Source organism: Gymnoscopelus braueri (genome assembly GCF_963280865.1).
Source record: "Gymnoscopelus braueri genome assembly, chromosome: 7".
NCBI lineage: Eukaryota > Metazoa > Chordata > Actinopteri > Myctophiformes > Myctophidae > Gymnoscopelus > Gymnoscopelus braueri.
The window spans coordinates 12,284,909-12,309,908 of NC_137608.1; the positions used below are offsets into that span (position 1 = coordinate 12,284,909).

Sequence of the window (25,000 nt, forward strand, 5' to 3'; positions counted from 1 at the left end):
ATATGAATGTGTGAGAACGCGCACCGTGTTCAGGTCGCACACATGTGCTCGATGTACGTATACGTACGCTCTCTCTCTCTCATGAGTATAGACCTCACCCCGGGTCAATATGAGGTCGAGAATGTATACGTTCCAAGGTTTATACCGTTTGGGACTGTTTCCTTTGTGTTGTTTTTTTTATTTTCATTGGGTATTTGACTTCTATGTTCTCTCTCTTTCTCCCACCCTCACTCTCTCTCTCTCTCTCTCTCTCTCTCTCTCTCTCTCTCTCCCTCTCTCTCTCTCTCTCTCTCTCTCTCTCTCTCTCTCTCTCTCTCTCTCCCTCTCTCTCCGTCTAGCTCTTTGTCGTTGTCGTGTGGAACTTCGAACTCTACATGATTCCGTTGGCGTTGCTACTGCCCTTAGCCTGGAACTATATCCTCATCGCGTCGGGGAGGGATACCAGACAAGACGTGGTGAGTGAGTCGCCCGCCCATCCACCCCCATCCATACTGTATCCATCCACCTCCCTCTGTCATTTCTACTGTAATTGGCCCCTCCCCCTCTCTCTTGAAGGCCATAACAATGCCTGGATCCTATTGTTTGGATTCACCGGGTTTTCAACGTCTGGTCCGTATAGGACCACTGGGGGCGTCCAATTGGGTGGGGTCCAAACGGGTCTGTAATTCTGAGACCCTTACGGGGTCCATTTGGTTGCATTTGTGCACTCTCTGAGTTAAAGAAGCACTGAGCATGTTATATTGTAGTTTAGGGGTCCAGTAATAGTTTAGCTCTGTGATTCTCAAACCTTTATGATTTCAAGGACCCTCAGTTTGATGTGTGATATGGTCCACAGACCCACATGTGATGCTATTATTATTAATTTGTACCCCAATCTGCACTATAAAACCCTCAGTGTTAATTTAACTCTGAGGGTGTACAAAATGGAACCAAATGGACCCTTGTTATGGGTCCATTTGGTTTCATTTGTACACTCTCTGAGTTACAGACATGTTCAATGTCCATGTGGACCCCTGGCGGTCCCCGGACCCTAAATTGAGACACAAGTGGTTTAACTCATCACCTTCATTTTGTCTTCAATGTATATACTTTTTACATTTAAATATACTTTTACATGTTCATTACATTTTTATGATAGGCTGCATTTCTCTAGTCTTTTGTTAGAGTATTGTTTTTCTCTTCTATCTTTCGATGGACAACAGCAATACGTTTTGAATGAGAGATGGACATAAGCTAACGTAGATAATGTCGCTTTTCGGGAGGAAACCTTGTATGTCCAAAACCGTTCGTTTTTTATTATTTAAAAAATATATTTTAAAAAATTGCGAAAATAGCAGATCTGCTATCTTCACTACTTTTGAGTGACCATCTTGTATGACCGAAGCAGGGCATTAATTTACTAAAAATATATAATTATGGACATACATGGTTTCTGCTCCACACCATAGTAAGGTTATTAACAGTATGAATATCCATCGGTTGATGACACTCAGAAACAGCCACAAGAAAAAACGCAATTGCAAAACTTTAATCAACTGAAAATAAAAATCTGAGTGAAATTCCCTCAGACGGTTTTTCTTTCATTTTTTTCTCATTTGTTTTTAAATTAGAAAAAAAAGGTCCCTTGCACCTTTTGCATGTGTTTGCGTGTGCTCTCAGTGCATTCTCACATTTCCCTTCCCTTTGGAAGGCTGAAAAACAGGCTGAAATAATGGTGCTGTCACCTTGAGCTATGTTACGCCACTTTACCTAGCTAGCTGGTATATTTATTTAATTCATTAAATTTTTTTCTTAATCTCTCACTCCCAATTAAACGATGTCAAAGCAATGTCATGGAGAAACAGACACGTTTTAATCACGGCCGGCCGGCCAAGAGAGTTTTTAGAGAGAGAGAGAGAGAGAGAGAGAGAGAGAGAAATAGAGAGAACCCCAACTGGACGGGAAGTGAGCGTGAACAATGAAGTGATTAATTTTAATAAGGTTTTTTTTCTCCTAGACTTGGTTGGAAAAAAGCACTTAGCAGAATTTTCTTTCCACCATATAAATATACAGTATTGCATCGTGAGGCGTTTGTTGTGAGTTTGTAGATCTGCTATTTTCTGCTACTTTTTTGTGCGACACTCTGAGTAGGTGAGATGAAGTAGGGCGTTCATTTACGAAGAACACTTAAACAGTTGAAATATACACGTACTGTATGCACGCACGCACATGCGCACATGTGCACATACACACACACACACACACACACACACACACACACACACGCACACGCACACGCACAGACACATAATGCATCAGATGAATATATGCTCATAGAAGTCCTGTGTGTGAGGTAGATTGCTTTGGAAGTGGGAAACACGACCATTAAATCAATGAGGATAATGAGGTGAAGTGTAGTCACTCCGTGAGCTCGTGTTCTCACACTGGTAATGGTGGTCAAAGACATCATTCACAAGTTTGTTAATTTTTTACCAACAAAAACAAAATCTTGAGCTTTAATTTATTTCTGAGAGTGTCAGTTTTTTTTTTTACTGTGCACCCTGCACTATCAAACCTTTAAGACTGGGAAAGCATCATCTGTGTCATTTTAAGATTTCTTTGGCTATTCCAAAATAGCAGATATACGCGCTATGAGCTTGTAGATCTGCTATTCATCTGCTATTTTAGAAAAGAATCGTGAAAATTTGTGGAAATCTTTGAATATACAGTATATATCTTTTTATACAGTATACATTTGTAACTCAAATCTTTACTTCTGGAGGTCCCTGGAACTAAATATTTTGAGATGGGGGTCAGCGGACAAATACATATCACTTTTGGGGTCTGCGACATGAAAAAGTTTGAGAACCACTGATATAGCAACCTAAGTTTAAAAAATATATATGTTAGGATTTAGAATATATTTGTAGAATCCCCCAGAAGCAAAGATTTGAGTTACAAATGTTCACTTTAAAAAATATATATATATTCAAAGATTTGCACACATTTTCCTGATTTCTTCAAAAATAGCAGATCTACAAGCTCATATAGCTTGTATATCTGCTATTTTTCAATAGCCAAAGAAATCTTAAAATGACACACAGATGCGTTCCAGGTCTCAATGGGTTAATAACTAAATAGTAGAAAATTTGACAATTCTTACCGTTATGACCGTGATGTAGAACGGGTACTACATGGGGCGAGTAATAATTATGTTTACCCATGGGCTGTCTCCCAATAATTACCGTAATTATTCTACATTTGTCTTTTTCCCCTTGTTTTGATCCTCAATGATCCGTGTGATCATGTCGGTGTTTTCACAATTACCTTAAGATGACCAGAAACCAACATTAAATAGAGCAAACATAACTATAGTCCATGACTGTGATAAAAGTAATTTAAACCACAGTTTTAACCCAACCCTATTACACATTCAACTTGTGTGCTGGTTATTATGTTTATTATATTACATTACATTACAGTCATTTAGCAGAGACTTTTATCCAAAGCGACTTACAATAAGTGCATGCAACATATGTGGGGAACGAAACTACTAATTACCAGAAGTCTTAAGTGCATTCTCTTCTAAAACAAGCAACTAAGAGTATACCTAGCGCTAAGGTAGAAAACTGCAATATATCAGCTACCTACTTTCTTAAACAGATGAGACAAGTAGGAAAATCAAATGAGCAAGAGCTAAAACAAATACGTTTATCAAATAAACAAGATCCAATAAAACAAGAGCACATACAAATAATTGGCAGCAAGCATATATGTTATATGTTTGTGGTCAGAGCCAAATGCTCTAAATATTTTACACAGTATAGGTTCACAGACAAAAGAAGAACTATCCTTATGAATGACAGATTTGAAATCATTTTTACCTATCAATGGATGGTTTGTTTCTTTCTCTGCCTGTAGATGGCGACGTTGTCTGACAAAAGAAAAGAAGAGAAATCACACAGGGGCCTTTAGAAATAAATAAATAAAGAAGTGTCCAAGAGGGGGGGTGATGATCATTTCTCTCTCTTTCTCTCTATTCGCCGCCGTCTGAATTTATCTGTATCACAATTATGTTCTTTTTTCTCTCACAGACTTTCTAATTAACCAATTCAGACCGGGAAAGCATCTGTGTCATTTTAGATTTTAGCTATATTTTAACCACTTTAACCATTATTTTAATTTTTACTTTGGCTATTCAAAAATAACAGATACACAAGGTCATTGCGTGTCACTTTTATATTCCAAGTTTTGGAATATCATATATATTTTTAAGCAAAAATGTCTTACTCAAATCTTTGCTTCTTGGGGGAGAAGCAAAGAAGCAAATCTTTGCTTCTTGAAATATTTTCAGATGGGGGTCCGTGGCCAAAACATATCAATTTCGGTGGGTTCTTGACGCGAAAAGGTTTTAGCACCACTGATAATAATATTATCAGCAACAAGTATTTTCCGAAAAACGTTTGTAGAAACCGTCTTCGGGTCTTAATGGGTTAAAATGTAGCAAACCAAGGTTACCAAATTCATGTAAAAAAAAAATGCCACTCACTTCACATACTAATAAGCGTATAGGCACCTACCTACCTCTTCACGGAAAATTGCTCTCCTCTTCTCACTCGAGAAGAGAGGTGTGGGGGGGGGCAATTGTCCCTCAAGTACCCCGGGAATTGGTTTGAGCAGTAAGACATGTTAACACTCGTACGTCGAGTGCCTTTTTTTACCGCCACGGTACTTGGTTTTCGAAAATAAGTTGTCTTGTGTCTCTCCCGCACAAGTGGAAATGTGTTCATATTGTGCTGCTACTGTGTGTGTGTGTGTGTGTGTGTGTGTGTGTGTGTGTGTGTGTGTGTGTGTGTGTGTGTGTGTGTGTGTGTGTGTGTGTGTGTGTGTGTGTGTGTGTGTGTGTGTGTGTGTGTGTGTGGGTGGTGCGTGTGGTGCGTGTGGGCTGATTCTTTTTTTGTCCTGTTATCTTATAAGAACACACAGCTGTGGAATATTTCCTGTTGGGGATGATGGTCAGGCAGTCGGGCATGCAGAAACCTTGTAACTCCATATTTCAACTTTTTGCATTTTTTAAATTACACTTTGTCATCCTATAGTGTCACACAAAAGTAGCAAAAATAGCCAATCTACAAGCTCGTAACGCGGCGTGAAGCGACACGTTGTGTGCTTGTAGATTGGCTATTTGTGACATTTTTTAAGTGACAGCGAAAGTGGTTAAGTCGGTGTGTCCGTGGCTTTTTTGAAAAGTGTAAACAAGAGCTTTGTGACTAAAGAACAACTACAATGGATGCATTGGACAGGGGGGAGGATTTCAGTAAAGAACACACAGTAGACGGCCCCCCTCAAAAAGGTTGCATCCAGTTGAAATGTCTTTGAGCAAGGCACTGCTCTGACAGGCTAGCCACTAGCCAGCTAATAATGACCGCTAAGTGTCGATAATATCAACAATGTATACTGTCCATTGTGGTTGATTTATGGAACTGGATGCCATCATGATACGTCAACCTCAACTATAAACAATACATTGTTTGTGCGTGAGTGTGTGCGTGTGTGCGTGCGTGCGTGCGTGTGTGTGTGTGCGTGTGTGTGTGTGTGTGTGTGTGTGTGTGTGTGTGTGTGTGTGTGTGCGTGCGCGTGTGAGGACGGTGGTGTTCCATTGGCAGACATAGTCAACAGCTAGATCTGTTCTCCATTAGCTTGGACGACCGAAGATCCAGCTACGCACACAATCTTTATTCTCTTCCAGTGGTGGAAAGTAACTAAGTACATTTACTCAAGTACTGCACATAAGTACAATTTTGAGGTATTTATTTTTACCTTACTAGAGTATTTCCTTTTTTCCTTTTACTTCTACTCCACTCAGAGGCAAATATTGTACTTTTACTCCATTACAATTATTTGAATACTTTAGTTAGTTACTTTGCAGATATAAATTATTATATTATAAAACATACATTAACCACTTTATTACCACTCTATGTTATGGATAGGCTATTTGAAAATAGCAGATCTACAAGGTCACAACTGCGACGCGTTGTGAGCCTGTAGAGCTGAGATTGTAGATCTGCTATTTTCAAACATTTTATACTTTTACTTTTGGTACTTTAAGGATATTTTGATGCCAAAACTTTTATACTTTTACTCAAGTAACATTTTTGAACACAGGCCTTTTACTTGTAACAGAGTATTTTCATATTGTGGTATTGCTACTTTTACTAACAGTACTTACTTCTTCCACCACTGTTCTCTTCTACTCACAACAAAGGAAACTGTAGTGTGTGAGTATGTGTGTGTGTGTGCGTGTGTGCTGGCGTGTGTTTGTGTGTGTGCGTGCGTGCGTGCGTGCGTGCGTGTGTGTGTGCATGCGTGCGTGTTTGCGTGTGTGTGTGTGTGTGTGTGTGTGTGTGTGTGTGTGTGTGTGTGTGTGCGTGTGTGCGTGCGTGTGCATGCACGGGGTTCCTCTGTACTGAGCCATACAATGCATTATGGAAATGGGATTAATTGTGTCAGATTAGCACCATTAGTGTTCCCATTCTCTCCTCCGAGACGTGATAGAATGTATGGAGAGGATAGCCCATACAAAGAACATACGCACACTTATCACACACACACACACACACGCACACACGCACACACACACACACACACACACACACACACACACACACACACACACACACACACACACACACACACACACACACACACACACATAAACCTTGTATCTCCATAGTCCTTTATTATTATTATTTAAGTTTTTTTCATAAATGAATGCCATTACTTCGTCGCACAAGATTGTCGCGCAAATGTCTATATCAGTGAAGGTGAAGCTTAAGTGTGTCTGTGGGTTTTATACTGTATATATTGAACCAATGAAAAGTGTTAACAAGAGCTTAGTTGTCACTAAATAGTAACTATACATTGGATCCACTGGAACACAGGTTCTTTTTTTTTCAATATCCTGAAAAGTAACCAGGTATTTTTTTTACACATACGAGGTCTCTCTCTCTCTCTCTCTCTCTCTCTCTCTCTCTCTCTCTCTCTCTCTCTCTGTCTCTGTCTCTCTTTACGTCTCTCTATTTTATGTAAGACATGATACATTATAAACAACTGATGATACATAATACGGTGAAACCTTCAGTGTATAGTAGGCCTATGTATAAATCGGATACAAAAATAGACCAGTTATACACTTTTTGAATCGTCTGAGGTCTTTACGGTTTAGCAGAGTATTTGGCATGCGCGCACACACACACACACACACACACACACACACACACACACACACACACACACACACACACACACACACACACACACACACACACACATCCATGTGTGTTTCACTAATACACTTGCACACCCACACGTGTATCCCAAGAGTAGTGTCCCTGTTTGTTTTTAGACCGTTTCCCATTCTGTGCCTGGTGCAGTGTGCGCGTGCATGCGTGTGTGTGTGTGTGTGTGTGTGTGTGTGTGTGTGTTTGTGTGCACGTGCGTGTTTGCACGTGTGTGCCTCTCAGTACTCCTCACTTCCTCTTCCTCAGTTCTGCAGAATCCTCCACTTTTTTATTTTTTTATTTTTTTATTTCACTGAACTCACGGCCGACTCTGTTTCCCTCGCCCACTTGGAAGACGACGAGATGAGAGAATAGAACAGAAAAGAAGGGGGGGGGGCGGTGGGAGGGTTTTAGAAATGGGCTTCTAATTACTTCAAACAACAGGGCAAATGTTCGCATGGTGCAGAGTGGAGACGGGGGTCAGCATCCGGAGCGAGGCGGTTTTCCTACAGACTTTGGGGTTGAGCTGTAATGCTGAAGGAATCTCAGCTCCAGTCCACTCTCTGCTGCTGTGGCCAAAGGGAGGGAGAGGGAGGGAGAGAGAGAGAGAGAGAGAGAGAGAGAGAGAGAGAGAGAGAGAGAGAGAGAGAGAGAGAGAGGGAGAGACAGTTAGAGAGATGGAGAAAGAGACGGAGACAGGGACAGAGGGACAGAGAGAGAAAGAAAAAAGAGAGAGAGAGAGACAGAGAGAGAGATGGAGAGAGGGAAAAACAGAGAGATGGAGAGAGAGATGGATCAAAACGAAAGAGGAAAGAGAGAGATAGAAGGATAGAAAGACAGTGTGTCAGAGAGAGAGAGAGAGAGAGAGAGAGAGAGAGAGAAAATAAACCCTTCAGTAAAGTACAGACTTCCTAATGAACCGAAGGGCCTTGCCTCGTCTAATGGGGGGGGGGGGGGGGTTTGGGGCGTCCAGGCCCCCGTCTCCTATTCCACAGCTCAACCACAACCCCCCCCCCCTCCCACAGCACCCCCCCCCCCTGTCTGCGGAGGATAAACAAACACAGCGTTCCAACACACACTGTAATTCACTGCTCAGGGTCGTTGACTGTTGCGCGGTCGCACGCTGCGCTTCACAAACAGCCCCCCTTCCCCTCCCCTCCCTGGTCAGCTCTTCCTCCACACCCCTCACACCCCCCCCCCCCTCCTCGCCCCAGCCTTGACCGGTACCTGCTAAGCAGCCGGCAGCTGCGGCTGCGTTAGCGACGGCGATTATAAACGGAGCCCATGCAGGCACAGCACCGGGCCAAGGCAAAGGGGGGGTCAGCGACCTCCACTCTTATCATGTAGGGCTTTGACCTCCATGAACTCCCCCGACCCTCTTCTCCTCCTATTCTCGTCATCTGTGACCTCCGTCCGCGTCGACGCCATTAGACGACCCACCCCTCCTCCTCCTCCTCCTCCTCCTCCTCCTCCTCCTCTTCTTCCGTGGTGTGTTTTCTCAGAAAGAAAATGTGTGTGTGTGCGTGTGTATGTGTGTGCGTGCGTATGTGTGTGCGTGCGTATGTGTGTGCGTGCGTTAGCTGGCACGCTGCGCAGACGGACTGCAGACATGCTGAGACATTGTAATTTCAAGGGGAACAGCATTTATGACAATAACAAAAACACACCCATTATAATCTGAACACGATGTCACATCGTTCTCGTTGTGTCACGCAAAAAGAACCTCTCCTGACCTATGATGGAACCCAAGGCTCGTCGTTCCGGTCTTTGGGCAGAGTGGAGCCCCCTATTGGCAGTAAGGTGGAATGGCAATTCAGAAAATAAGTCGTTTCTCCTTTCCTCTCTGTTCCTCTCCTCTCCTCTCCTCTCCTTCTCCTTCTCCTTCTCCTTCTCCTTCTCCTTCTCCTTCTCCTTCTCCTTTGCCTTCTTCTCTCTTTCTCCTCTCCTCTCCTGTTTTGAAACCTGGAACAGTATGGTGCTTTAGTTCCGCCTCAGGCTGGTTGCCAAGGAAGTTGCCAGTAGGCTGGTCTCAGTCAACCAGGACACACACAGCTCGGCTTGAATGGAAAAGCACAGTGCTGTGTGTGTGTGTGTGTGTGTGTGTGTGTGTGTGTGTGTGTGTGTGTGTGTGTGTGTGTGTGTGTGTGTGTGTGTGTGTGTGTGTGTGTGTGTGTGTGTGTGTGTGTGTGTGTGTGTGTGTGTGCGTGCGTGCGTGCGTGCGTGCGTGCGTGCGTGCGTGCGTGCGTGCGTGCGTGCGTGCGTGCGTGCGTCCACATACAGGTGTGTTGGACACATGCACTCATACAGTATTACTATTACAACGTGTATATCGTCTCTGTCGGGTGGAAACCTCATATGTCCAGAACTCTTACTTTTCTGGATTCAAATTCAAAAGTAGCTGATCTGTGTGAAGCTGTAGTATGATCAAGTATAGGGCATTAAAAACACAAAAAGTTCAAATATGGAGATAGGAGATATTGTGTGTGTGTGTGTGTGTGTGTGTGTGTGTGTGTGTGTGTGTGTGTGTGTGTGTGTGTGTGTGTGTGTGTGTGTGTGTGTGTGTGTGTGTGTGTGTGTGTGTGTGTGTGTGTGTGTGTGTGTGTGTGTGTGTGTGTGTGTGTATGCACGTGTGTGTGTGTATGTAGAACAGGCCCAGGCATTAGGGTGCAGGGTCCATGTCCCTGTAGAAAACATGTCTTCTTTTCCCTTTGCCCACTTCCATTGGCCCAGAAAAGGCCGAACACCAGATGTTCAGAAGGTGTTAACTCCGACGCTGGCTGTCACGGAGGCCACAGAAAGAACACGCTGATGTCTCTCTCTCTCTCTCTCTCTCTCTCTCTCTTAACGCCAAGATGACGGCCAATTAGGCCTCGTCACCCTGGAGGACCCTCGACTAAAACCCCCCATCCCACACATCCTCCTCATTTCCTATAGCTCTCCAAACCATTATTATAGCTACGGATTCACCCACTGGATCCAACCCGAACCATTACAGCCGTAGATAGGAGACCATAATGGTCTGAAAGTCGACACACTCAGTGCTGTGCATGTCATCCATGTCCGGCTGAAGCCGCTGCAGTGCTAATGTAACGTCTTGTGTCGGGTTAGAGAAGGGCATCGCGCCAACACACACTCACTAAGCCTTTTTCCATTAGATCGATCGATTGCTTTTCTCTCTTAATTTTCGATGAGTTCGTGTCTATATCTCTGCGGGTGTATCAGCTTGTTCAGAGTGGTTTATAGGTTTTGTTTAACGTATATTTTAACACTCCTTTTTTTGCTTCGCTGAGTGTGGTACTTTGAAAAAGTGTTATTAAAAACTTTGGGTGATCATTAAAATACTTTGTGATTGACGCAGCGTGTGGAATCGGCGCTTTCTAACCGCTTCCGCTTCAATTCTACTTCAATGGTATATCACTTTGAGTCTTCATAGTCATTTTTAGCCTCTCTCTCTCTCTCTCTCGCTCCCCCCGTCGCTATACGCATCTCAAAAGGAGGAGCGAGCGAGGAGCTCTAAACAGCTTCACCTTGACATCCTGCCCTCATTAAGACCCGGAGCGAAGACAGCGTTATAGGAAGGAGGATCAATATTAGCAAAAGCAGGAAGTGGGGGAAGGAAAAAGACGTGAACTCAGCCCATTAAACCCTGTCACACCTCCTCATTTCCACTCCGAGAAGGTAAAAGGAGAGGCAGACAGAGGAGAGAACAGCAATGTATAGGAGGAAGAGAGGGGAAGAGAGTTATAGAGAGAGAGAGAGAGAGAGAGAGAGAGAGAGAGAGAGAGAATCTGCTCCACACAGAGGCTGAGAGAGACGCGTCAACAAGAGAGATGGAGCGACAGCTGCAGAGATGAGGAGAGAGAGAGAGAGAGAGAGAGAGAGAGAGAGAAAGAGGGAGAGATGAGGGAGGCAGGGGGAAGGATGCTTCTGCTGCCTTGGTGACTGAGGAGGATGAGGAGGAGGAGGAGGAGGAAGCCTGAGAGGAAGATGATGGCAGGCGCTCCTCAGCAGCGAGTCAGACATGGCAGTCGGTGACAGGTGACAAAATCAAAAGGTCACGTCACTTTTAACTGGGAGCTGCATGTGCCCCGGCTGATTTCCCCCGTGCCGCCCTGCCGTCGCGCCTCCTCTCTCTCCTCTCCTCTCCTCTCTCACCTCGCTCCTCTTGTGTTTGCTCCTCTGGCGCTCCCCTTCCCGTTCGTCTTTCTTTCGTCGTGGCGCTGCTGGCGGAGCAGACAGCCCTGGCAGGCAGAGAGACAGGAAGACGGGGCCCTTTCAGACACGGTCGGGACGCGAGGCATCATCTGATGCCGTGCCGCCGAATGCTCCCTGCCTCCCTTCTCTCTCTCTCTCTTTCTTTCTCTTCCTCTCTCTCTCTCACCCTGTGTCTCTCCATCTCCCCTCTGTAGCGCTGAAACCTTTGGAAGTGTCTGTGCTCCCAGCTAACGGTGTCAGCAGCTCAGGGTTGTCTGGCTCGGCTCTGGCTGCTAGCTGTTGTTGTTGTTGCTGTTGTTGTTGTTGTTGTCGTTTTGTCAATACCGTTCCCTGTGGTTGCTTGTGTTGAGTTTTTGGTTCTTATAAAAAAACTCAAGTTTGAGCCACAGCATATTTGTGCGTATATGTTTTGTCTACCGCGTGGTATACAGCCTTGTACACGGGGGCACGGCGGAGCCATCCTTTTTTTTCCACCATTCATGGTTATAACAAACAATCACAGAGGAACTCCAAACTTGATCAGTGTCAAACACGCAACTGTTTCCTATCTGTATGTTATGTATTCTTCTGACTGTCTCCATAACGCTCACTGAAAACATTCTGCCTGTCCTGTAGCTCTGCAGTATGTAACATTATATAGTTATGTTTTTGTTTTGTTTTGGTGTCTTATAATCCGGTATGGGATATGGGTCTTAAGACAAGACACAAACATAAAATGCAGGAATTCATTCATTCACAGAATTGGATCCGTGACTCCATCCAATCGCGTAGTTTTTATGGCGTGACGTTGCATGACTAGCCAACTTCTTCTTCTTCTTTCGTGTATCATCCTCCAATGTCCAACTCAGTATCGGTGGATAGGGGAGGGCCCAGCAGACTCCCACTCCTGCTTCCAGGATGCCGCCAGCCATGCACTAGCCAACTATAGGGCCTGTCTGTCTGTCTGTCTGTCTGTCTGTCTGTCTGTCTGTCTGTCTGTCTGTCTGTCTGTCTGTCTGTCTGTCTGTCTGTCTGTCTGTCTGCCTGGAGCTAATTTTGCAAACCGCTGGACCAATCAGCGCATATATATTTTCTTTCTCATAGTTTTTATACTCTTTTGAAATATTTAAGGATTTATGGAAGTCAATGGGGCTCTGATCAGGCTGAAACATATCTACAGTATACGTCATAGATATGTCATAGACAACTGTCATTGATAGTTTGTCCGGGATCCACATCCTGAGAACATTTTGTGCTTAATGTCCTCAAAGTCACGCATCCAACAAGCTTTGTTCTTGATCAGATTGGACCTCTGATTGAAACCGCTGTTTTTCAATGTTTGAGTTTTGGCCATTTTGGCAAAAAAAAATTTATAACAAGGGCAAGGAAGGTCTGACGGCGACAAACGAGATACCTGAGTAAAGTTCACTTTGAGCAGCATCCAACGCATCCACTGACATTTCCGTCAGCCTTACCGTTCGGCCGCTGGGGGGCAGTTTTCTTTTCACGGCACCCGAGGCCCGTCGGGGAGGATCGGATTCGGGCAGAATTTGAGAACTCTAGTACGCTGGTGTTGTGCGGCTAAAATAGCACATCTACAAGCTCACAGCACGTCGCTTTTGAGACGTGCTGTGAGCTTGTAGATCTGCTATTTTCATCACATGGTGATGTCCAGCTTAAATGGTTATGAGTGGAGCCACCAGCGCCAAATACAACTGTATTACATCACTGGTTAAATCTACGACGAGAGAGTTCCTGTCCGAAGCTCGCGTTAGAAACACATTCCTCCGCGCTGCGCTCGTCACTCTGACTGACACGCCGACTCTCCGTTTCCTCAGCGAACACGGAGAAGACCCCCCCTCTCACCCCCCTCCCCCACCTCTCACCCCTAACCGCCAGCCTCCAGCTCCGGGGGCCGCCCAGGCCCTCAACCCCATGCTGCCCCCCTGCCGGGTGAGCTCTGACTCGGGGCAGTCGGTGCAGACGGAAGCCCCTCACCCGCACCCGCCCTCCCGCCCTCCCCATCTAAGGGGGCACGACTCTGACAGCTTGTGAAGGACCCGTACGGGTCTGTCTGGATCACGCTAGACCTTATCAGACTACAGCCCTCCTCCCCTGAACCGCACAGTCTGTGGCGTATACGCGCACACGCACACGCACACGCACACGCACACACACACACACACACACACACACACACACACACACACACACACACACACACACACACACACACACACACATGCCCAAAGACACACGTCTACATACAAATGGGTGCGCGAAGACAAACCTCTCTCTCACACACACACACACGCACACTCAGTGCACGTATACGCACATGCATTCAAAGCACCACACACTTTCATAGACAAACCCACTCAGACGCATGCAAGGAACATGCACACGCACGCAGATCGACGGACATGCACGCACGCACACATACAGTGCATACCAAGCAGGGCCTTGAGATCCCCCCAGTCAGCCAGCCAGTCAGCCAGTCAGTCAACCAGTCAGTCAGTCAGCCAGCCAGCCAGTCGGCCAGTCAGTCAGCCAGCCAGCCAGTCAGTCAGTCGGTCAGACAGCCATCCAGCCAGCCAGCCAGTGAGCCGGCCAGTATGCCGAGCATCAGCAGCTGGAGAGGTTAAAACCCCCTCACGTATCAAAGAGGCTGAACAGCAGGGGAACGCCGTGAGGGAGGGAGCGATGGACAAGGGGGGAGCGGGAGGAGAAAAAGGAGGAGAGTATATCTTCATGTTGGCCAGGATGTCTGCCTTGGCGTCAATTCCCCCTGCGGCTGTCATTGGGAAGGTTAGGAGGAAGGAAGGAGGGGAGATGGTGGAATTCAGCCACGCCAGGGAGAAAGAGAGAGAGGGGGGAGAGAGAGAGAGAGGGGGGGGGGGGGGGTAGACAGACAGACAGACAGAGAGAGAGAGAGAGAGAGAGAGAGAGAGAGAGAGAGAGAGATTTCTGAGTGAGGGTGAAATGACGGTGGTTGGTGGTGGTTGCTCCAGGGGTAGCATTGTGCTGTCTTTCCTCTGGATCTTTTGTGTGTGTGTGTGTGTGTGTGTGTGTGTGTGTGTGTGTGTGTGTGTGTGTGTGCGTGTGCGTGCATGTGTGTGCGTGTGCGTGTGCGCGTGTGTGTGTGTGCTCACGCACGCTCACATGTTTCATTGATCCAGTCAGTCTTTCCAGTATATACATCCCTAGAAATACATTGGCGTTCTCTCCCATAGCAGACAGTTTGGTACAGTAGTAAACTCTCCTATAGGTCTCCATATACTGGCTCATCCTATATGTGTCTCCTTATCAGATGTGTCAGTGAGTTTCTCACACTGCACATTCTTATCCTTAGGTTTATCTCTGGCCCCGTGGCTCAGAGGATTGGTTTTATTTTCCCTCTTATTTAACTTATTTCATTTTATACAGTGTAGGTATAGTTTTAGATCCAGGTCCTGTAATTGTTGATGAAGTTACTGGTTACCAGTGGTGGAAAAAGTGCTCAGATCTTTTACTTAAGTAAAAGTATCAATACTGCAATGTAGAAATACTCTGTTACAAGTAAAAGTCCGGAATTCAAAATGTACTTGAGTAAAAGTATTGGTATCAAAATGTACTTAAAGTACCAAAAGTAGAAAGTACTCATTATTATTATTTCAAATGTATACAAATCTTTTGAAAATAGCCGATCTACAATGATCTACACTTCGTCTATTTTCAAATATATATAGATCGAAATATATATAGAGCTGAAATGGGTAATGTATGCTTTGTAATAATAATCAAAATCTACAAAGTAACTAGTAACTAAAAGGTTTCATATAATTGTAGTGGAGTAAATGTATAGTATGTATGTAGAGATGTATAGTGGAGTAGAAGTAAAAATACCTCAAAATTGTACTTACGTACAGTACTTAAGTATACAGTATGTACTTAGTTACTTTCCACCACTGCTGGTCACAATTCTTAATTCTGTTTCTATATTATAGATGTTTTATTTGCACTAGTTCAGGTTTCAATTCTGGTTCTGGTTCCTGCTGTAGTTCTCAGGTCTGTCTGTAATCCTCACCTATATACCTGCACCACACCATGTTGCATCGTAGAACAACATAAACACAGAGTTCTAGAACAGGTCCCGGCTCAAGAGCGTGTGCACGCTCAGTTAGTCAGAAAGTTAGTCAGTTATACAGTTAGTCAGAAAATACCCACAGAAACACACACAGGAACAGAAAAGTCACAGGCGTATAGATAGACACACATAAAACACAAAAAAATCCTGCACATACATTCAAACATACAAGAATAACTTGAGCATAATGAAGTCATATAGACTCTCCTATAGCCACCAAATGGGGAGAAAAGAAAGAAACTGAGACAAAGTGGTTCCCCACTGTAACAGTACCGTTGCCTACTAATCAAAGTGTTTTTGTTTCGAGCTTGTCGTGCTTGTCGAATTGTGTATTTGAATCCTGAAAAGTAACAGTTTTGGCAGCCTGATCTCACACAACACGGTGAAATAACACAGATTGACAATTCCGTAAATAGACGACTAGAAAACCACAAACGCCGTGCATACCGTAGGAGCCACGGATCTCACGGTGAAATAACACAGATTGTAACCCGGAAGCAGAGCTGTCCCCACAACATGATTTACGATTCTGTGCCTATCGGTGCATAGCCTGCATGGGATCAATACCTTTATCGGGTTTATGATTTGGACGAGAGCGGAAGTAACCCTACGTCACCAGGCGCGTCATCCGCATCATCAGGTGGCCGGGGCCCGCAAGCCTCACCCTCCGGTCACTGCGGCCGCGATCAAGGGCATTGTAATAGGGCCTACCTTATAAAATCGTTGATGCGGCTTAGTTTCGCTTATTTTTAAAATACAAAATAAATATAAATGTGAGTGTACTCTCCGGTGACTATTTATCGTCTGTCTACCTTTGTTATCCCACAGGGAAATTCTATTCAATTTAAATAGGGATTGGGGAAACAAACAGGGGAAACCAAAACAAAGCGGCTCCGCAAAACCAGAAGCCGGAAGCTTTATTTTAATTTTTTAGTAGGCGTGGCCTTGACTGTATCACACAGGCAATTTAACTCTCTCACTGCCAGACTTATTTCTGGCCGCGTTTGCCCACTGCCAGCGATTAAAAAAAATAAAAATTGTCAAAAAAAAAGTGCTCAGGAGCCGAGATGCAGCCTTTTTCAGTAATAAGTTAAGCAAGAAGTGAATGGAGCACAAATCTTCGGATCATGATATCTTGGGTTCTGAACATACAAAAAAAAATGTGATTACTCGTTCTTGGCAGCCAGAGAGTTAATAACGAATACCAGTCTTTCCTCCGAGGTGGAAAGACTGTTGATGCGGGGTTAATCGGTACATAACTCGGACGGCGCTGAGTAGGCTCGAGCGAACGTCGCAAACGTTCGGCACGGCAACTCGCTCGCTTTAGCTCGCTCGCCGGTGCCTCTCGTGGCTCAAGTTTGCTTGAGACTGCGCGCCTCCGTCATGGTCCAAAACTTAACAAATCAATGGAGGGGATTCGGGTCTCCTCTGCACAGCGTTTGGGCTTTTCTAGTCCAAAACTAGTCTCAAACCTTTTCGTCTCAGGGCACCCCTGTAAGTAACATTTTCATCCACGACACCCCATAAAACCTTACATTTATGTCATATTAGGGCACAGTATGACACGAGGAAAGCATGAGAGAATATCCGTTTCCATTAGGACAGATTGAAAATAACTTTAGACTTGATGTTTAACCACCCCGGCTATCCCTATTCTGGGGGGAACATTAACCAAAAATAGCAGATCTACAAGCTCACAACGCGTCACAACGTGACGCGTTGTGAGCTTGTAAGATCTGCTATTTTGGGCAAAGAGATTTGGTGTAGATGGAAAAAAGAAAACACCAAATACAGTGCAACTCAGGTCCCTATGGAGGGTCTAAGTGGTTAAACTGATGAATTCCATATTTTATCAACGTGATGCGGCACCCCTGGACATCACGGCACCCTAGGGTGACACGGCACCCACTTTGAGAAACCCTGTTCTAGTCGTCTATTTATGGAATTGTCAATCCGTGTTATTTCACCGTGTTGGGGTGAGATTGGGTTGGTTTTGGACATGTGAGGTTTCCACCCGACAGAGACGACATGTAGCTATAGTAACGGGGAGGAGGAGAAGAAACAGAAGGAAAGGACAAGCAGTGAGAATGATGTTATTATGGGTCCGGTTGGGATGGGAAGCATTGTCTCATCACCAACCAGGCATTCAAGCTCTGACTGCAGCCGTCACCGTAGTTATAGTTTCACAGTCCTTTGAACTCTCAATGTCATCCTATTGCTCTCATGTGTTTCCTGTTATTTAGTTTGGTTGTTTTTTTTCCTCCCCTCCACATTATCCCCATCTGTGAATGCATTTACGGGACACGGTGTAATCCGTAAGTGTAACCTGTTGTCGTATAGCCTGTATCATTTGAATATAGGGTGGGATGTGTTGTTAATCCCCCACCTTAGCAGATACCTAACGGACCGCGGCGCTCTCTCTCTCTGCGGGTGACGCGATGCGAGGCCGCGCGTGATCCCGGCGCCATGGAAGCTTTTATGCGGCCGCGTGGGTAATGATAGTAATTCAAACTATACGTGATAACAGGTGGTGGGGATAAGCAGACAAAAATGATATCACACAGCAAACAGGCCTTAACGGAGAGAAAAAGAGAGGGAGACAGGGAGAGAAAGAATGAAGGGGAGAAGGGAAGAGAGGAATAAAGAAAGAGACAGAAAGAAAATAAGGAAAATTCATCAACTGCACCGGTGTGTAATTCATATATCCCCTTATACCGAGGCCGGTATAGCTACTACAGCACGTTTGCGTTTAGCCATGGCAATCTTCGGCGCTAGATGACATGTTGCCCGTCTTTTTATTTATTAATTTTACACTGTGTCTCATCGCGGGGAACATGACTTCTCTCTGTAACCAGGGGCGATAGGAGAGAGAGAGAGAGAGAGAGAGAGAGAGAGAGAGAGAGAGAGAGGCGAGCAGCGAGCGGAGGAGAGAGCAGAGAAAACGACTCAATCAGCCTCTGTGTCTCTCTAGGTCATGCTTTCTCCACACGGCTCGCTTTCACTCATTCCCTTTTGTTTAAAGTTGCGAGCGCATGCCAGGCATGCCCTAGCTAAAGCCCGCGTGCGGAGGAATCCATTATGTTTGTGTTTTGGCACGGGCGAACGGATTTGGGGAGGAAACCGTGATGACTCTATAAACAGTTATATTTTATTTGTTTAGCGCTTGCCAGAAGGCCTTTGTTTCGCGGTATCGCGTCACACATCTTTTCCCCTTGGCCGGGTTCAGATGATATTCCCCCCCCCCCCCCCCTACCGCTCCGCTGTGGTATATATATCTATATCTCTGGTGTGTTCTGGGTATATACACTGCTGCGTCGGTTGAGGAGGTTAGCGAGCGCTCTGAGCGTCGATTGTCTTTGGCGGTAATGGAGTCTCAGTGAAGTGGGTATATAAACCAACCACTTGCTCAGTACAGTCAGACAGCTATAATTGTGAAATCCACGCTCACGCGCATGGCACTCAGTTACCCCTATGATCTAGACATATACACTCACACACACACACACACACACACTTACACATATGGTATTGCTATGCTTGTGAGGACATAAAACATTTTAGGATGACAATTTTATAAATGCCATTTTTATAACGATAACCCTAAAAGCCTGAGTTAGGCTGGTGTTGCACACAAAAAAAATAGCAATCTACAAGTTCACAACGCATCACACTGCGATGCGTTGTGAGCTTGTAGATCTGCTAATTTCTGGTGCGCAACACTGGCACACAGCTAATCTAACCTCTAAATGCCTAATCCTAACCCCCCCCCCCCCCCAAAAAAAAAACTGTTTTTAATCATAAAAAACAACAATCTCTCATGTGAGGATAGGAAAATTATTAATAATAATAATAATTATAATACTTTATTTGTATAGCACCTTTCATGACATGAAATGCAGCTCAAAGTGCTTTACAGAGCAAGAATACAATTACAGTTACAACCAGTTTAACAATAAAGCGAAAGCATAAAACAACATAAAAATAATAGCAAAAGGCAGTGAATCAGGCAATACAGTGAGGACATGGGTAACAACACAGAGATTTAAAAAAAATCAGCTAAAAGCAATTGTCCTTACAATGTCTATCCCACAAATTCTGCTACACTTGTGGGGACATTTGGCCCTCACAAGTATAGTAAGCACACACACACACACACACACACACACACACACACACACACACACACACACACACACACACACACTCACACACACGTGCGCACATAGACAAACGCACCATAACCCCAGTGAGTGTACGGAGAGAACTATTGACTCTCCCAACACTACAGTGCTGTGCTGAACCTCTCTTTTGTTTCTATGGGAAGCAGCATTTCCATAAGAGGCTTATGTCAGCCCACTGCTCTGCCAAAGCCCTCACCACACCCCCCCTTACCCCCCACCCCTTATTCCAATAAAAAAAACACACACACACACACACACACAAAGACAAAAGCCATTGTTTGGTTCAGTAATGATTTTTGGATTTCCCCACAACTAGTTCATAGAGGAGGTGGTGGTGGGGAAGAGTTGTGACGATGGGTTGAAGAGGTGGTGGTGGGGAAGGGTTGTGACGATGGATGGGTGAAGAGGTGGTTGTGTCAGCTTCTGCAGTGGTGAGCAAAGCACTCAACCCACCAGTACTTAGTTGAATCAACAACAGGACAGAACAGTTGGAATTCTTTGAGACACACATACCGGTATTTCGGGGAGTGGCGAATCCGCCATTCCTTCACCGGGTGAAACAACACAGCTTTCACCATAGGAATTGCATTATGGAACGCACACATTGCTATATTTGATGGGTTTATTTCGTCATAGCGCAACACATGGTGAAGTATTGTAGTGCAGGTCATTGCAAAAACCACCGATCTTGTGAAAAATTAAAACGGGACCGACAAATATTCTGAACTTTCCGCGATTCTGCCAATAATCATATTATTTGAGACGCATCCGAGTTTTTGCCGGGTGAAACAAGGGAATCACGTCCCCTATTCGCTCATACTAGGACATGACGTACTGTATGTGTAGACAGAAGAATATCGTCTCTGTCGGATGGAAACCTCATACTGTGTGTCCAAAAACTGTTCAGTTAAAAATTTGTAGATCCACAAGCTCGAAACTCGCTACTTTTGATGCTTTTGTGTGACACTGTAGTATGATCACGTAGGGGCGTTAATTTAGGGGAAAAAACACACAAATTGTTAGAATATGGAGATAAGAGGTTTCTGTCCCGACAACAGCAAGGATATGCTGCATGTCTCTGTGTGTCTGGGGGGCCTCTGAGCTGTTCCACTTCTATCGGTCGTGGACCAATGAAGCACATAGTTGCTGCTCTCTGTCATTGTGACTGTGTGCGCGTGTGTGTGTTTGTGTGTGTGTGTGTGTGTGTGTGTGTGTGTGTGTGTGTGCATGTGTCCAGAGGCTCCTCTCTCTCACACACACACACCCACACACACACACACACACACACACACACACACACACACACACACACACACACACTGTCACCTCCTCTGAGACCAGATAGAGAGAAAGCTGGATGGACGTGTGAATGGATTTTGATTTGATTGATTTGTTAGTCAGAAATGTAAACAGCACGTGGTACAACAAGACATTGAAGCTAAAAGCATGGCTCTCGGGTGGCGCAGTGGTAAGATCCCTTGCCCACCACCACGGAGGTTGTGGGTTCGAATCCACCGTGGTGCAACCGGCTTTGTGGGGCGTCTATGCGAACACAATTGGCCCGTGTTCGGGGGAGTAACTGTATGCTTTATCCACTCTCATTAACAAGTGTTGTGAATTAAAATAGCTTAAATATATACGCTACATGGTTTTCGCTCCTAAGATCATAATCACATTAATCCTCTGTTTTTATTTATGTTTAGCTGCCCCAATTGATGCTTAAAAGCAATTCTCTCTCTCTCTCTCTCTCTCTCTCTCTCTCTCTCTCTTTCTCTCTCTCTCTCTCTCTCACTCTCTCTCTCTCTCTCTCAATGGCTATGCTTAATGTCTTTCTGGTTCTGCATTGTATATTTAGGGTGTATACGTTGTATACTTTTTAAGAATACTTGACGATGTCTTTATTGTGCTGTTTTTTTTTGTAGATATCCTATAGCATCTTCTACTGTACTTATTGTGCCCTGTATCTGTAACTTACTGTACAATGCTGCACTTGAAAGTCCCCCGCAGGATCATTAAAGGTCTCTCTTTCTCTCTCTCTCTCTCTCTCTCTCTCTCAGCAAGCAATGGAGGACCTGCTGGAAGACGAGGATGAAGATTATGATGACAAGGTAATCATGGCAGAACACACGCACGCACGCACGCACGCACGCACGCACGCACGCACGCACGCACGCACGCACGCACGCACGCACGCACGCACGCACGCACGCACGCACGCACGCACGCACGCACGCACGCACACAGCTACTGCAGGAGACATTTAATTTGACACATCCTCACAGACCAGAAACAGACACATGCAATGAGTCCTTCTGTCTTTCTTTCTGTCTTTCTGTCTTTCTGTCTTTTTGTCTTTTTGTCTTTTTGTCTTTCTTTCTTTCTGTCTTTCTGTCTTTCTGTCTTTCTGTCTTTTTGTCTTTTTGTCTTTCTTTCTTTCTTTCTTTCTGTCTTTCTTTCTTTCTCTTTGACATCAAGAGGTCAGGGAAGGGGTCAGATGAGACAGGACAGAGAAGAGGAGAGTGGTACTGCCTCCTCACATTGGATAATGTACCTTTTTCATTTCCGCAGAAACCTCCTACAGTATATCTCCATATTCTAACTTTTGTTTAGTTTTTCCTAAATTAACGTCCATACTACATCGTCACACAAATTGATTGATTGATTGAATACTTTATTTAGAAAGACATGGTAAAAGTACATGGAAGTACAATTCACAATACAAGGTCCTCTAAACTGGATCGCTCATAAAAGCACTTGGCTTATTTAAAATGAGATCCCCGTGCACTCAAATCATGATGACATTTAAGAAGACATACAAATATACAAAAGTATCAAAAGTAGTAGTAGATCTACAAACTCGAAGCGCTTCAGAGCATGTTTTAATGATCAATCAATAAATTGTGTTCCGGCTTGTATCAATATACTTTGAGTTTTTGTTTATAATTATCACATTATCTTTTTTTTAACATTAATTTTGTTTAATATTAATGTTAAATTATAATTGTGCCAATTATTTGGGGGCCTATACTTGCAGTATCCTCACAGGTTGTGAACCACTGTACTCTACGACCTTGTGACCTTTTCTAAAGTCCTCCTTTTCAACACACATTTCTCCATCCCTCTCTTCTCCCCCCTTTGGGTTTAGTGTTTCCCCTTCGGTCTCTCACCGCAGCACGTATTTACATCTGTCGCTTTCCGTTTATGTCTTAACACTACGCAGGGTTCTACTCTGCTACCGTTCAGCTGTACTCTGATGTACTCTGTACTTTTTGATGACAGAATATACTCACCGTACAAAAAAGTTAAAGTACTCAGATTTTTCCAAATTTGTCGTTTTCTAAAAATAGCAGATCTACAAGATCTGTTATTCTAGAATAGGTTGATGTATGTTTCGTAATAATAATCTAAAATCCTAAAGCTGTCAAATAATTGTAGTGGAGTAAAGAAAAGTATTTTCTTCTTCTGAGATGTAAAGTAGTCGAGCACATCTCAACTAAGCATTGAAAAATATTAAATCGTCTCTGTCGGGTGGAAACCTCATATGTCCAAAAAACTAAACTGTTACTTTTCAGGATTCAAAAGCATCAAAAGTAGCAGATCTACAAGCTCAAAACGCATGGCTTCACGTCGCGTTTCCAGCAGCTTAATTTTGATGATTTGGTGTGATGCTGTAGTATGATCAAGTAGGGCATTAAGTTAGGAAAAAAACACAAAAAGTTAGAATATGGAAAGATTGATAGAGATAGATTTCTGCCCCGGCCGCAACGAAATACTCAAGTAAAGTTCAAATACCTCAAAAATTGTACTTAAAGTACAGTACTTGAGTAAAAATGTTGCTCATGGGTTACTTTACACCACTTGCCTTTCAGCTACCGGCCGGCCTCTTTGCTTCCTGACAGCGTATAGCTCTCGTATAAAGTGCTTAGTTAGCTATTTAGTGGCGTTCACTGGGCTTTTATGTCGCAGTTAAACAGCATCTGGGCTTGTCCAGACACTATCAGGTAACAACAGGTGGCCAGCTTTACGGCCATGGCTCGTTTACGCTTTACCAACAGCTACTGAAACAAATGCTACTTGATAGCCGCACATATACATATATACACACACACACACACACACACACACACACACACACACACACACACACACACACACACACACACACGCCAACCATGTTCCGCCTGGGAAGGGTAATTGAAACGCCATAGTTCTCTATTCCTCTTTTTTTTCTTTTGGGAGGGGGGTTTGGTAGGGGGGAACACATTTGAAATGGCCGTTAAAGCCGTAATGGTTGCTGTCGGGCAGAGGCCTTGTATGTCCAAAATATGTTACTTTGCATAAAATGTAATGCCGCCCTATGAGCTTTTAGATCTCCTATTTTTTGGAAAGATCTTGAATATATATAACATTTTTTTACTCAAATCTTTGCTTCAGGGGATTCTACAAATGTCTTCGAAATCCTAACAGTTTTTTTGAAAAAACTTGTGTCGCTATAAAATCAGTGGTTCTCAAACTTTTTTCATAAGGACCCCCACAATTATATGTATTTGACATATTTTTACCCCCAGAAACAAAGATTTGAGTTGAAAATGTTCGCTTTAAAAATATATATATTCAAAGATTTGCACACATTTTCATGATTTAAGAAAAATAGCAGATCTACAAGCTCATAGCGCGGCACTTGGTGCTGCGCTATGAGCTTGTAGATCTGCTATTCTTGAATCGCTGAAGAAAAATAATGGAATTTTTCAGAAAATGTAAAAAAAAGAACCTTTGTTCCAATGTATCTAATGTTATTATTTTAGTCACAAGCTGTTGTTAATGCCTTTCATTCGTGCAGATCTAGCATAAAGTCACAACCCGTCACACACTGTTGAAACCAGGGCAGGAATTCCAGGGAAGCCACGAAGGCCATGGCCGTCGTTGCCCCTCAGTTTGGCCTTGTGCCCCTCAAAAAAATGGCATGCCCTGAGGCCACAGTGGCCTTAATGCCCCAGCTGACTGTACCACTTTCTCCTCTTTCTTGTCATGTAGACACCAGTGTCTTTTGTTGAGATTCTGATTTCTTAACTCCCCTGAGTCCCCATCTTTAAACCAATCCAGGGACTTTGATTGGTGCAGCGCTGAGCATGGATCAGATTGTAAATACCATTATTTATTTCACTGCAGAGAGTCTACATATTCAATAAAAAAACATCCTTAATCCTTAAATTCTATTAATGTTTTCAATGGACTAA

At 44.1% G+C, this 25,000-nt stretch overlaps 1 protein-coding gene across 1 annotated transcript in view; it reads left to right on the forward strand.

Moving 5' to 3' along the window:
- The window catches only part of mctp1a (multiple C2 domains, transmembrane 1a), a 296,725-nt gene that overhangs the window by 226,252 nt on the left and 45,473 nt on the right, over window positions 1-25,000 (forward strand). Inside the window, exons 15-16 of the mRNA XM_080433064.1 lie at window positions 339-455; window positions 21,821-21,871. Coding sequence (XP_080289190.1) covers window positions 339-455; window positions 21,821-21,871 — 168 coding nt within the window. The remainder of the gene's footprint in view (window positions 1-338; window positions 456-21,820; window positions 21,872-25,000) is intronic.